At 41.0% G+C, this 15,002-nt stretch overlaps 1 protein-coding gene across 2 annotated transcripts in view; it reads left to right on the top strand.

The window, feature by feature from the left end:
• Nucleotides 1-14,596, top strand: part of SCAPER (S-phase cyclin A associated protein in the ER) — a 473,879-nt gene extending 459,283 nt beyond the window's left edge. For both annotated transcript variants that reach the window (XM_057544059.1, XM_057544058.1), the window contains exons 30-32: nt 7,091-7,282; nt 11,021-11,072; nt 13,364-14,596. In XM_057544059.1, the coding sequence (XP_057400042.1) occupies nt 7,091-7,282; nt 11,021-11,072; nt 13,364-13,467 (348 nt within the window). In that variant the 3' untranslated portion in view covers nt 13,468-14,596. The remainder of the gene's footprint in view (nt 1-7,090; nt 7,283-11,020; nt 11,073-13,363) is intronic.
• The last annotated feature ends 406 nt before the right edge of the window (nt 14,597-15,002 follow it).

The following is a 15,002-nucleotide window of genomic DNA, read 5'->3' as shown; positions in this document are numbered from 1 at the left end:
GATGATAGCAGTTGTTTCAAAAATGTAAGACCAGATTTGCAGGCACTCAAAACCCAGAAGGCAGCTGACTACATAACCATCACAAGAGGGTCCTCATTTCGGAGTCACATGTTCCAACAGTTCACTCCTGAGAATCTAGCCCCATTGCCAACCGTTCCTCTCTTTCAAGTTCTTAGGTCTGATCACTTGAGAGAAGCCCTTAGCACAGCCCAGCACATAGCGGAAAACTGGTTATTTGATACCTAGCCAAACAGAATATAGGGTTTTGAAGAAAGGCCTTTTGTGTTGGTTTAATCTGTGTATGTCAATTGGTTTAGTCTGTTTAGAATGACAGTATGTCATCCTCATCTTCATCTGGGCTGGCAAAGTTGTGCGAGAAGCTGGCTGGCAGCCAGTCATTGGAATGAGCTCAGGTGACAGAGAGCCCCTCTGCCTAGGAAGGGGCAGCCTCATGAGTGTCTCATAGCCCTGGACAGGCCTGAGCAGTGAGAGAAAAGCCAGCAGTCAGTCATAAGAGTTTTCCAGGCCCAGCTCCATAAGTGACTGGCTGGCGGACCTGCGACAAGTCTCTCAAACTTTCTAAGCGTTAGATCTCTTCTTATAAAAGAGTATAGTCATCCCTGTCTGCCCACCTCACAGGGTGTTTAGAGACTCAGACAATGTAGGGAAAGGGGCTTTATAGACTATTGAGTAATGTCTCCGCCAGTGACAGGCTTTCTGCTGTGTTGGGTATTGCTGAGGTTCTGGCAGCATGATATCCTAGAAGATTTTGGATTCCTTCACATCAAGTGAGAGACCAGTGTCACCCACCACCCACAAAGGAGGAGGATTTTTTTCCAGACCTCTCTTTATAACCAGGCCAGGGAGCCCTGAGTTTGTGCCTAGGATGCTGAGGATCTCAAGCCCAACTTCCTTCTAGGGTAGGAGACAGAGTATCACAAAATCCATTCTTTAGGGATGTCTTAGTTCGGGCTGCAATAACAAAGTTCCATAGACTGGGTAGCTTATAAACAATAGAAATTTGTTTCTCACAGTTCTGGAGGCTGGAAGTCCAAGGTCAAGGTGCCAGCCTGTTCAGGTTCTGGGGAGGGCCCTCTTCCAGGTTACAGACTACCAACTTCTCATTGTATCCTCACATGGCAGAAAGAGGACTAGAGAGGCCTCTGGGGTCTCTTTTATAAGGGTATTAATCCCATTCATGAGGGCTCCACCCTCATGATCTAATCACCTCCCAAAGGCCCCACCTCCTGATGCCATCACATGAGGGTTAGGATTTCAACATAAGAACTGGTGTGTGAGTGAGGATGTGGGGGGGATGCAAACATTCAGTCTATGACAAGGGACTAGCTATGCAGACCTAAGGCAACATGATGTGGAGACAATTGAGGCCCCCGAGTCAGAAAACGGCATCTATACCTCATGCAAAGAGACTGTGGTATGATTCTCCCCCAAGGTAAGGCACAGAAGAATTTGTTAACTAGGGACCCTCTGTCACTTTGATTCATTCATTCCAGTAACTTTGATGTGCCTAGCCCTGTAGCAGAGCAATGGAGGACAGAAGAGTAAAAGATACAGTTGCTGCCCTTCTGGAACTAGGAATTAAGCTACACACACTTAAATATGTAATAGCTGCTGCCTTGTCTTTGGGTTGAAAAGGAGAGGCATTCTCAGGCTGTGCTACCTGGGAAGACTTCCTGGGCTTAAGGATTTCCTTAAGTGCTTGGAGGGAAGCTCCTCCTGGGCCTGAATCAGGAGGCCACAACACCAGCCTGTTAGCTTCTGCCCTTCCTGCTCTGTTTTCAGATTGACAAGTCTAGCACAACAACCTCAAAACACACGTGCACGCGCGCGCACACACACACACACACACACACACACACAGAGTAAGCTTAAGACTGTTTCTCTGTACCACTACCTGCATTTCTTGGATCGTGCTTATGCTAGGATTTTCTTTTCAGAGCCTTCAGAACGTACTTCCTACCCCACCACCACAAGATCCTAGCTGCATCCCCAGCACTGTTTGCATAGCTGTCTCCTGTGCAGGCAGGGCCAGGGAGAGGCCGCCGCAGTGGCTTCCCAGGTGGCATTAAGCTTGCTGATGAGTCCCAGCCAGAGCAGGGCCTGCAGCTGCCAGACGCCCTGTTCTAATGAGCAGCCCTTATGGAGAGATGGGGGTGGGATGATGGAAAGCATTCATTAGGGCTCACGCTGGGAGGGGACTTCTGGTCCTGCAAGTGTAGGGAAGCCAGATCCGGCAGGAGAAGACTCAGAGCAGCAGAGCTGGTGAGCTAACCAAACACTCATAACTAACATTGTTTTTTATTAATGCATTGTGGTCACGGACACTGTCTCATTTGATCCTCATGTAAACCCTGAAGGCTGCCATCTACCTCTATTTTATTGAAAGAACACTGAGGCTCTAACTGGTTAACTGACCAGAGCCAGGCCTAGAGCCCAGGGCTACCTAACACCAAGCACCCTTGAGCCTGCAGATTCACGGCTTATGCCCACTGAGAGACAACTGACCCAGTCACTTCTAAGATCCACCTGGTTAGTGAGGGTAGCCTGCTAATGAAACTTTATTCTGGCCAGGGGTGATGAGGAATCAGACCTGAGCTATGGATTGAATTGTATCTCCCCAAAATTCATATGCTAACCCCCAATGTGACTGTACTTGGAGATAGGGCTTTTAAGAGTTAATTAAGGTTAAACGAGGTCATGAGGGTGGGGTCCTAATGTGATAGGATTGGTGGCCTTATAAGAAGAGGAAGAGAGAGATCTCTCTTCCCATGTGCACTCACTAAGGAAAGGCAACATGAGGACACACTGAGGTGTCAAGTCTGCAAACCAGGAAGAGAGTGCTCACCAGAACCCAACCATGCTGCACCCTGATCTCAGACTTCCAGGCCCCTGAACTGTGAGAAAATAAATTTCTGTCATTTAAGACACACAGTCTATAGTATTTTGTAATGGCAGCCTGAGCAGACAAAGACAGGCTGGTTATTGAACCTAGGCATTTCTTCTCTCCACCTAAAATTCCTCCACCTACAATTCTCAGTGCTCAGATCTGATCTAGCCTTGAAGGTCCAACCCACCTTCTCAGTGCAGCCTTCCTCACCTAAGGAAGGAGGTGAGGGGTCCCCTAGTACCTTATCCTTCCCTCTCTGATGACCCAGGCTCCTTTGTATCATTGTCTACTGTGGACATACTTCATCTCCCTGAGAGCTAAAACTTGATTCCTGTCCATGTCCCCAACAGCACTTGGCTCACAGGAGGCATTCAGCAAACGTCCGCTGAATTTAGAGCTCTCTTCTGGCTCTCTTACTCAGTGCACCCAGATTATGCTTCACTTGGTAGGAAGTGCAAAGATTGGAGCCAGAAGGCTTAGTGGGTAGTCAGGGATCAACAGGTGAAAGAATCAACATGTCCACTTGTCTACTCCAGATTCCTTTTATTTTTATTTTTTTCCCAGATGCCTTTTTAATGCCAGCATTCAGATCCTCTTGGCCCCCTTTCCACAGACTATAGCACACGTTGGCAGCATGCAACTTTCCTTTTTCTAAAGCCCCTTCTTCCCAGAACTGTTGATAGTTCTAAAAAGAAAAGGAAGTGAGGGTCTCTCTCCCACTTCCTCTCTTACCCTCTCCCTACTCCCTCCCCCAACCCCTTGCCAATGATACAAAAGAAAAAGGTGGTGAGTGCCAGGGCATTTGGGTAAAAAGTGTCTTTCTTCAGTGACTGAGGAATTAGGCCCACTGGCCTTTGCTTAGAAGACCAAAGGAGAATTCTCTCCAGAGAATGATTGATCAAGACTGAATCCAAGAAGGCCTTGAAGCACTAAGAACATAAGAGAGATCTTATGTTCTAATACAGTCAAGTAGTTTCTGTGACTTGTCTTAAATTCAAAATGCAGGAATCTAATTTTCAGTGAGAAAGAGTATATTAAAGACCCAGAACCCTTGGTCGTGTTCTCTTTCTTTATTTGGGTGCTGGCGACACAGGTAGGTTCACTTCGTGAAAAATCAAGCTATTAACTTAATGGGTGTGTGTGTTATACTTCAATGAAAAGTATACTTTTTAAAAAATTAAAACCCAAAGCAACTGAGCTATTTGCTTAGGTCACGCAACTAGTTGGTGACTAGAGTGAAGGCAGGAACTCAGATCTCCTAGTTCTTCTTAAGTTAGTACCTATTTAGAATCACACCTAAGAGCAAGAGGCAAGTTCAGTTTCAGTCTCTTTTGATCTGAATGTTGCTAGAAATTCCCTTGGTTTCCTTGGAGCCCTACTCTGCATCTGAAAATGGACATCATGTTTGAGAGGAGGTTTCTCATTACTATTGAGGCCACACCAGCTCCCTACCTACTGTCTCTGATGACTGTGGCCACCAAAGAAATCTACAGGCAGGTCACATCCTTCCCTTGGTGCAGTACTCTGGAAAGGGGCTCTGTGAAAAGCTTCTTTATATTTGTGTTGGCCTGTGTGTCTTGAAAGGAAGGGCAGGTGGCCTGGCCAGGCTCAGGGTAGTACCACCTTAGGCCTTATTGGCAGCCCTTTGTCTGGACAAAGGTGACAGACCAGCAGTTATTGATTTAGTTGCAGCTCCATGAGGAAGGCATATAGAGAGACATATTTACATCATATTGTATGTCTGAGATTTCTCTTATGTATGTTTCTTTCATTCAGCAAGAACTTCATGTCCCGTGATGACACTCTATTGACTTTCTACTGATTTTGGAAAGCTTAAGTAGTCCAAGGTGACATTTGACCTACCCCCTAAGGCCTGGGAGTGAGTGGATGAAGTAAAACTGAATCATGCCTTCATCCCCTAATCTGTCAAAAGCCCCTCAGGAAACTCTCTCCTGGTACCCAAGGCCCTGAGCTTTGAGGTCAGGCTGTTTGCATCCCAGCCTTGCTTCCCTGCCCCTACAGGAAGTGCTTATTAGCCTAATTCAGATGATTATTCAGCTGTGCTCATGACATCAAACTGCCACTACTCTGTGCCAAGAGCCCACCTGAATTATCCAGGAGTAGTCTCGCCAACTGAGTCTCAGTGCTATAGGTTGGCCACTTCCGGGGTCTCCAAATCCTGTCTCCCCACAATGTCTGAAGTGTGATTTGAGGGACAGTGATGACTACATGTCCTACTCTGGTTCACAGCCAAGCCAGGAGGTGTGGCTCTCACGGACTGGACCCCTTACCTATAATCTTGTTGAGTCCTGTCATAGTTAGTCCTATGGGTAGAACTCCTTACCCCAAGGTAACCAAACTGCCTGCATCCATTTGTGTCTTCCACAGTCTGAGGACTTAAAGATAGTGGCCTCTGGCAGGTCATCTCACTACACTGCTGGTGACCTCTGTAAACTCACTTTTTCAACAGGCAACTCATAGCCAGCTCTGTTCCCAGAGGGGACTGACCCCCAAGGCGCTCTGCCTCACCCCAGCGAGAGTCAGGAGTCCAGGTGGAATAAGTTATGGTTAAGCTCTCATGTTCTGGGCTAATTTACCAGGAACCAGGAATTGTCATCTTTGAGTTAACATTGTGCCTGTGCTAGCCAGACTGTCCAGTTTAATGTCTTTTCAATTAGTGAGTCTTACAATAATAGCATTTTAACAGTGAAGTTCCAAAGAAAAGACTTCTTAATTTTGTCCAAAGGGAGAAAAGAGACTTCTAATAATGGTATCATTATAAATTCTAAAGTGATGATCATTTGGTTGTGCTACAAAATTTGTAGCTAATAATTAAAATAAAGATTTAAGCAAATGCTTTATCAATAAAGTGGATGATAGGGCATATTTTTCTCAGCCAGTGTCAGAAATGGCAGCATATAGCCATGTGCTGAATTGTCACACTGCAAGTCTTTAAAATTCCTGCTGGATTTGAAGGTATTAACAAGTCCCTATCAACATTCTCTAAAGGTTTTTGATGTCATTTTAGCTATTGAACTAAAATATGTGAACTATTACTTTGTTGATTTTCTTCTTAAACCAAACTGCATTATCATCTGAGAGTGTGTTCTTAAAGTATTGTTAAAAGTACTTTGAAAACTTGTAAATCCCTGTAATTTATGTTTCTCCTGCCTCTGCTGTTTCATTCTGTCCTTCTGGTTTTAATTTGAATGCAGTCCTGTCTGGGTGTGTACCTGTAAAACTGTGTTTTTCCAAGTACAATTTACGGTCTTGACCTTAGATTTTACAGTGTTCCTAACCTTCCCTGAGCTTCCTCCTATACCAAGAAGTGGGCTTTGGGTCACCCAGCTCTTTTATATTAGAACAGTCTAATCAAGGTTACTTGAAACAGATCTGATTTTGACATTTCTTAGTTTATCATGTAGGCCTAGGGAGTAAGTTAGGAGGGCTTCCCTGCAAGCCCATTAATTGCATTGCCCCATTTCTTAAAATGTACACAGTTGTAAACCTAGACTGCTTCAAGACAACAGTCTCATTTATCTAAACAATTCTCCTTTTAGACTCAATGGCACTGACGGAAACATAGATAAGCTGTATGGATCGGAGGGAGGAACTTTTGGAGCCTGTGTTTGCTGAAACTGTTCCCATTCCCTTTACAATCCCCTTTTCTTTCCAAGGGTTTGTCTGCATACAGAATAGATCTATCTGCGTTCAATATATTCCGTGAGCTAGGTTAGTGGGCAGGACTATAGGAAAGGGTATCTTTCTTGTGAGTGAGCTCTTTGCAGGTTTTAAGGAATATGGCTGTTTTGCTTTAAGGGGAAGAGTGAAGGGTGGGGCACTCTGTTAAAGCAGTGTGTATCCCGAACCCATTTCACAGGCAGCCTGTCTCCATGATAAATGCATGATTCCTCGTGGATTATAAGAATTTTTAAATGGGTGCAGAACTTTTGGAATCTTTTCCTTAAGTTAGGAAATGAGATTTCTTTCTTTTCTGCTCCTTTCAAATATCACTTAAGTTAAGCTCTGGTAAGGAGTTTAGGAGTCTTTTTTTTTCCTCCTTACACTTATTCAGCGTGTTCTCCATGGTTCTTACTGGCACTATTGGCTGGGGAAGGGGGAAACAGGGCAGGCAGGCCGGGGCTTTTTGGCAGCTGACCTGGGGTTCCTCCTCTGTTTCAGGTCATCGTGCAGTCTGGCCGCCACCCGACGGTGCTGCAGAAGCTTTGCCAGTTGCCCTTCCAGTATTTCAGTGACCCACGGCTGATCAAAGTGCTGTTCCCTTCACTTATCGCTGCTTGTTACAACAATCTTCAGAACAAGATCATTCTGGAGCAGGAGATGAGCTGTGTTCTCCTGGCCACGTTCATTCAGGTACCTTCTGTGTTATGCCTAAGTCTCTGGCTCTGTGTGTAAGCTGATGCAATTGAAAAGTAAAAGCGAACCAGCTGTTTATTCTTGCCATCCACGCCACCTTTTAAAATTTTCACATATTTCTGTGCTTGAAATTAATTTCTAAAATATCATGATAGTAAAACTGGGGTTTGAGTGTTGTATAATTTCTACTTGGAGGATTTTAAGAAAAGGGTATTTTTCCAATTAATGAAATGGTAAGCCTGCACTAAGGAAATGTTTTTTAAAAGACTTCTTTAAGGCTTTAACTGTTAATTTCATCTTGCTTTTTGTCTATTTATAGGAAAAAGATAATGATTGCTGAAGAAAGATCAATTAAAATGTCAGTTTATTTGTAAATTTTTAAATAAATATTTTAAATAAATTTTTAAATAAATAAATACACACACAGCCTGTGTGTGTATAATAAAAATCTGTCATGTTGCTTTTTCTTAAATCTAAAACGTTTAAGTATGGCCTTATATTTTTCTGATCCAGTTAAATTCTGTAGGACTGGAATCAGAATTAGTGCTGTAGCAAAGCAAAGCAGTATTTCCACATCTAAATTAACCCAGTCTTGACAATAGAAAATCAAGTTGGCTATTCTTTAACATTTGCTAATAGCTAATCCTGTGATTTTTTTTTCTGTCATTGTATATCATTATTTCCTGAAAATCTTCCATTTTCCTTCAAATGTTCCACCCTAAAACCAATCTGTTTTTGTTCCATCATGCACATGTGATTAATAGGCAGTGTTTTCTGTTCATAATAATGAAACAGAAAGCAGAGCCCTGTATTGTTATTGTTCCTTATTCCGGCTAATACACGAATATCACTTTTGAAAGGGTGTAACTGTGCCCGGCTGGTTGGGATGGCTAAAGAGTCCCCCAAGCCTTCTTCACCTTAGACGGCAATTAGTGGTTTACATTTCTTAAACTATCCATCCTCTATTAGATGATCAGTTAATAAACATACTGGATTAATTGTTTAGAAATATTTTATTTTCAGCTTAATTGTTCTGTTTGAGTCTGGATTCCAGTTTCTGAAAAAATTTTCAAAGATATTGAGATCTATAGGTAGGGTACAGATTTTTCAAAGAACATCTTGTGATTAATAATTAAAATCTTAATGAATTTTTATATAACCATCATAATTAACATTTAGGATTCTTCAGATATTCTTACAGCCTTAGGATTAAATTTAAACAGAAAATATGTTACAGAGAATTTTAAGACTGTGATCTTAAAATTCATTCTTTCTTTCATTCAACAGGTAATTTTTTAGTGCCCTCGGTGTGCTGGGCACTGCTCTAGGCACTGGAAATACAGCAGCAAATAACACAGATACAAATTCCTTCCTTTAAAGATCTTTCATTACAATGGGGGGAGTCAAACAAAAAACAAATAAATAAGTAAAATAAATAGCATGTCAGATGGTATTAAGTGCTCTGGAGAAAAGTAAGGCAAGAAAGGGGGACAGGGACTGCCAGGGAGGTGATACGCAGTTTTTCATGGCATGAGCAGAGAGGCCTCAACCAGGACAGTGATTGTTGAACCAAGAGAGTGATTGTGAGCAAAGACAATTTTGCATCTGTACCAGCTTAGTCCCTTACATTTGCAACTGCTTGGAAAACAATTTATAAAACTATAAATGGTATCAGAATCTAAAGTAAGGATCATATATATTATTTTCATGTGGTGTTGATCTCGGAGTACTTCTAATTCAACTCTTCTCCATTACAGTTAACACACAATTAAATGTAATTTAATGTAAATGTAACACATTTAACATACATTTTATTTTAGCACACAGATTTTATAAATACTACAGAAATTTCTTATAATGCTTATTTGGGATAGCACTTTAGATTGCTGGAGTTAAATCAAGTTTGGTTTTTTTCTATAAATAATTGTGCTCAAGGGAATGAAAATACATTGGATTTTAGTTTATAAAATGGTTCTTCAAGGTCCCCTGTGTTAGATGATTAACAGTTACTAGAAAATTATATTAAAAATAAGAGCTAGTAGTTTGTCCTAGGTTCCTGAAACTTTACATATTATAGATGACATTTTTCATGTTCCATCTAAGAGTAAAATTACTAGACTTTAAGATTTAGCTGCAGAATGGATGGACCTAAAGAGTATTATGCTACATGAAATAAGTCAGACAGAGAAAGGCAATTTTACCATATGGTTTCACTTATATGTGGAATATAAAAAACAAGCAAACATAACAAAACAGAAACAGACTCATAGGTACAGAGAACAATCTGGTGGTTGGGAAAGAGGCATGGGGAGGTGGGAGATGGGCAAAATAGGTGAAGGGAATTAAGAGGTACAGACTTGCAACTATAAAATAAATGTCATGGGAACGTAATGTACAGCATAGAAAATATAGTCAATAATATAATAACTTTGTATGGTGACAGATGATAACTAGACATATCGTGGTGACCATTTCGGAATGTATATGAATACAGAATCACTATGATGCACACCTGGAACTAATATGATACTGTATGTCAATTATACTTCAATAAAAAAAAAGATATAGCTGCAGAATACGTAAGGGCTTTTATAGTTGTGCTTTTTAAAATGTTAAAAATCTGTCAATATTTTAAGACAGTATTTGGCTAAAGAATTCAGTTTGTTAGATATAAAACAAAGTTGTGCTTTCCACAGGAGGCAACAACCTGGCCCCTGGTGATACTTAGCAAGATTTGAGTTATCATTATTTGATTTAAACGTATGAGAACCTGAATTACATAATGTCAGTTTCTTCAGCTTTTATATTTGGGCTCCAAACTATTCCTGCAAAAATGGTTGCCTCAGGGTGTGGAGAAAAGGGAACCCTCTTACACTGTTGGTGAGAATGTAAATTGATACAGTCACTATGGAGAACAGTATGCAGGTTCCTTAAAAAACTAAAAATAGAACTACCATACGACCCAGCAGTCCCACTACTGGGCATATACCCTGATAAAACCATAATTCAAAAAGAGACATGTACCACAATGTTCACTGCAGCTCTATTTACAATAGCCAGGACATGGAAGCAACCTAAGTGTCCAGTGACAGATGAATGGGTAAAGAAGATGTGGCACGTATATACAATGGAATATTACTCAGCCATAAAAAGAAATGAAAATGAGTTATTTGTAGTGAGGTGGATGGACCTAGAGTCTGTCATACAGAGTGAAGGAGGTCAGAAAGAGAAAAACAATACTGTATGCTAACACATAGATATGGAATCTAAAAAAAAAAATGGTTCTGATGAACCTAGGGGCAGGACAGGAATAAAGATGGAGACATAGAGAATGGACTTGAGGACACAGGGAGGGGGAAGGGTAAGCTGGGACGAAGTGAGAGAGTAGCATTGACATATATACACTACCAAATGTAAAATAGATAGCTAGTGGGAAGCAGCTGCATAGCACAGGGAGATCAGCTCGGTGCTTTGTGACCACCTAGAGGGATGGGATAGGGAGGGTGGGAGGGAGACGCAAGAGGGAGGGGATATGGGGATATATGTATACGTATAGCTGATTCACTTTGTTATACAGCAGAAATTAACACAACACTGTAAAGCAATCATACTCCAATAAAGATGTTAAAAAAAAATAGTTGCCTCAGAATTCAGAAGCATTTTTAAAGCCACGCTCAGCAAAATTCTCTGTTCGTAGCATTGGTATTAAAAAAACACTTTTCTCGTTTCACACAGGATTTTGCACAGACTCCAGGTCAGGCAGATACTCAGTCTTATCAGCCCAAAGGTACGTCTCTATTGAAATTAAGTGTCGTGTGTTTGTTAGCTGGACATTTCTCACTCAACCCTCTGAAACTGTTAGAGAAATCAATTTATTACATCACCTAAAATATTTGAGATTCGGGTAACAAATATATTTCAGGGAATAAAGAAATTGATTTTGTCATCAAGCATGAGTACATCAGAATATACAGAGAAATCTATGGAAGTAAAAGAAAAGCACAAAACATCTTTATGTCATTTATACTCACCTCATGCAAGGTATAATAAATGGCGAATAATTACTAAAGAGCTACTTTGCAATACAAGAGACAATCAGATCATTAATATTGGCCTACATTATCACATAAATGCTGAAATCACATACATTTGGTTCCATGTTCAGAATAAAATCGTCATTGATAGTAGCCCATACATCCCCCTAAATTCAAGTACTTGAATTTTTTATTGAAAATAAAAGTGTGAAATTGTTCTACATGACGAAAAAGCCATCAGATGAGCACAGCACAGTTCAGGGGCCAAAAGATTTACAAGGTTTTTTTCCCTATAGCATTCCTGCTGAGGTGAGTCCTGTGATCAGAGCTGAGATGTAGAATTTTAAAGTGCATTTTAAATGAGCTACCCACACTGTGAGCTACCCACACTGTAATTGAGAAGTACAAGTTGCTCTTTGTCTGGCTCTCGTGACAGCATCTCTGATTAATGAGACCTTAATTCAGATTTTCCCCAATTCTTCCATTAGTTTGATAGTCTTTAACGTGGCCAGAGGTCTACTCCCAGCAAAACCCTACGGGGCACCCATTCAGTAGCCCTTACTTGGGAGAAGGGGAGGTCACCCTGGGGTGTGTGTGTCTGTCTGTCTGTCTGTCTCACACACACACATTATTTATAGTGGGCAGGTGTTGAAAAGTACATAAAAGATAATATAACTAAAACTGTAACAATATCATGAAAAAATGTCATGTTTTATTGGCTCAGGCACTCAGAGAAGTAAACAGAAAGCTATGCCCCTTTTTAGAAATTCAAGTCAACATCATAGTTGGTACCATTTGTCTAAGCCTGCATTAGTGTGCAAGTTCACTTCTGCCTTGACTCAGTGACAGCATTTTTTTTTAAGCTGTTGGAGGCTAGAGAGAAATCAGCATAATTTGTTACTATACCTTACAAAACAATGTTTTAAATTTTGAATTTATGAAAATGCCTAGAAAAATCTTCTAATGTATTTATTTTTAATTGTACAGCAATTTTTTTTGCGAGTAAGAAGTATAGACATTCTTTTATCTTCCTCTTTCTCCTGACATAAGGATGAGTCACAATTTGCTGCCTATCTGGCAGGCGAAGTCCCAGGGGCTGACTCTGTCTGCTTGGTTTCAACCTTCTTTCCTTTTCCAAGGGACCATCTTCTCTGACTTTCATGCTTTCCCCAATGTGGATTTACTATGGGTTAATCCACAAAACAACAAATAGGGAACTGTTCTCTGCTTTGCTTAGAAAAAGTCATCACTCTACTGGTGACAGCTCATAATATGCTTACTTGATTTTAAAAAATGATGATGCCACACTAAGTTGCCAGTTTGCATCTTGGACATCTGTTCCCCTTTTGCTTAGATTAAATCCCCCCAAAATGTTTCACGATGTTTCAAGATGTTGAGTTCATTGCCCAGGTGAACCTCTAAGTTCTAAGTGTAAAGCAGCTCCTGGCAGCACCACATTCTTATTGCTGAGGAAGAATTCTGTTTTTCAAATACTCGCTGCTAGATGACTGGCCGGCCATGAGATCGTTTGTTTCAATAGCCAGTAAAGCTCCTGATAGTTCCCTCTGCTTTGTTAGGTGACTGAATGCCAGATCTGAGCATTTTTAAAGTTATGTTTAAACTAAAATCATGTTTTAGATTAAATAGACTATTTTAGAAAATAAATGTAAAGTTTACATACAGATTTAGCCTTTCAAGGCTAACTTAAGGATGGAATACATGACTGTCACTTTATTTTGTTTACCATACTTATTTACTTATTTTCTTACTCCAGAGTCCAAAACCAATGTTTTTCATAATGTTTTACATAGGGGTTAATGTCTGAATAGGTTAGAAGCATGAAATAGATTGTGATGAAAATATATATTATATATTTTATACTATAGATAGATATAGATCAGTTACCTTTACTTAAATTTGCATCATGATTTATTTGAAGAGTATGTCTCCATTTTGTACTCAGATATCAAAATAATTTTCATTTCTTAAATTTTGAAGAATTTAACTCTTTTTAATTTTACTCTTCTTTTTTTTCCTCTCTCAGGAAAATGTCTTGGTTCCCAAGACTATCTTGAGCTGGCTAACAGATTTCCTCAGCAGGCCTGGGAAGAAGCTCGACAGTTTTTCTTAAAAAAAGAGAAAAAATAAATGTTTTGGTTGGTTGTATATTTGAGTACCCTCATTAATATTTTAAATTGATCAAACATTCTAACTGTTCCTTAAGAAGTTCATTTTCACATGTTTATACTCTGTAGATATGGTATATACTTTGCACTATTTATAAAGACTGTAGATACTTTAATGTTCTTTCTAATTCTGCAAGTTGAGTTTATTTCATTTATGCACAATATTTTGGAGTCTGGTAACTTACATCCTATGATAATATATTCTTTGCATTTGTAATGTGGGTAAAATTAGACATAAAATTAGCAAGTCTGTTTTGTTCTTGTAATAAAATAACTTATTCTGTTTGCAATGATGACTTTTCTTGTTAAAGCAATACAAATTTGAAAGAAAAACGTTAATTCCAACTCCGGAAGTATCTTAATTAAAGACTTACTAAAAGTTAACCTGCTCTAAATTTCCCTTTTATAGGTTTGAGTAAAAGATGTTTATATAACAGTTTTACATTCTAATTACATAATATGTTTTGGGGGCTATTTGAAATGAGTTTAAAGCATTATATTCGTTGGTCTGCTTAAAGTTTCCTAGCGGCCAATACTGAGAGTCTCCTATAGAAATAGCATCGCTGAACTGAAATTCTCCAGAATAAAAATTAGGGATCCAAAAAGATCAACCATAGTGAATCACCCTAAAGTATTTTCTCAAATAACTGCAATGAAAACCGAAGTAAAAATAAAACAGACGGTCACAAGGGCTCTGAATTTAAGTTTGCAACTCCTGTGCACGGCTCACAGCTGAACGGGAGGAGTGTCTGCCAGGAGATGTTGACCTTTTCGTATCTTGTTCTCATTGTTTCTCCACCTTAAGCCAACGGTCAGTGCTAAGCCGGTCACTGAGTGACATTGGTAATAATTTCTGTCAGATAAGGATCAAACATTACCAAGAAAAAAGATCTGGTCGGGGGGGAAAAATGGTTTTAATACGTATCAGATTCAAGACTGGGGGCGGAGGGGACTGGAAAATACAGAAGTTTCATCGGATTGTTGAAAGCAAACTTAGCTACCTAATGTTCAGGACACTTTTTTTGGAGCCTCACAAGGCTGCCGAGTTTTGTATATGCTGTTTTTACTCCTTTGCAAATAGAAAATAAAGAGATCCAATTTCAAACGGAAAAAAAAGAGAAAAAGCGAACGCATCCCAGTGCGCTCTGTACTTCCGCCGCCCGGGACCCGGCGTCTTCCGCGCGGTCGGGCTGCGGGGCCGAAGCCCGGCTGGGCTCGGGGCGGGGACGGCGGCTCCGAGGCTAGTGGGACCGACTCTCGGGAAGTCCCTGCCGCCTCGGCGGAGGCCGCTCCCAGGGCTCGGCGGCGACTCGGCCCGGGGCGCCGGACCCAGGACCCCGGACCCTCGCCAAGGCGCGCTCAGAAACACCTCGAGCCGCCGGCGGGCTGAGCGGCGCGACCCCGGGAGGCCGAGGGGCCGGGCCCTGGCGCCCGCGCCCTCCTCCAGGACGGCGGCCCGGGCTTCTCCGCTGCCCGAGGGCCCGGGAGCCAGGTGTC

This window comes from Balaenoptera acutorostrata, chromosome 3 (genome assembly GCF_949987535.1).
Source record: "Balaenoptera acutorostrata chromosome 3, mBalAcu1.1, whole genome shotgun sequence".
Lineage (NCBI taxonomy): Eukaryota > Metazoa > Chordata > Mammalia > Artiodactyla > Balaenopteridae > Balaenoptera > Balaenoptera acutorostrata.
The sequence above is the reverse complement of the archived record's forward strand: the minus strand, read 5'-3'. Positions and strand labels throughout refer to the sequence as shown.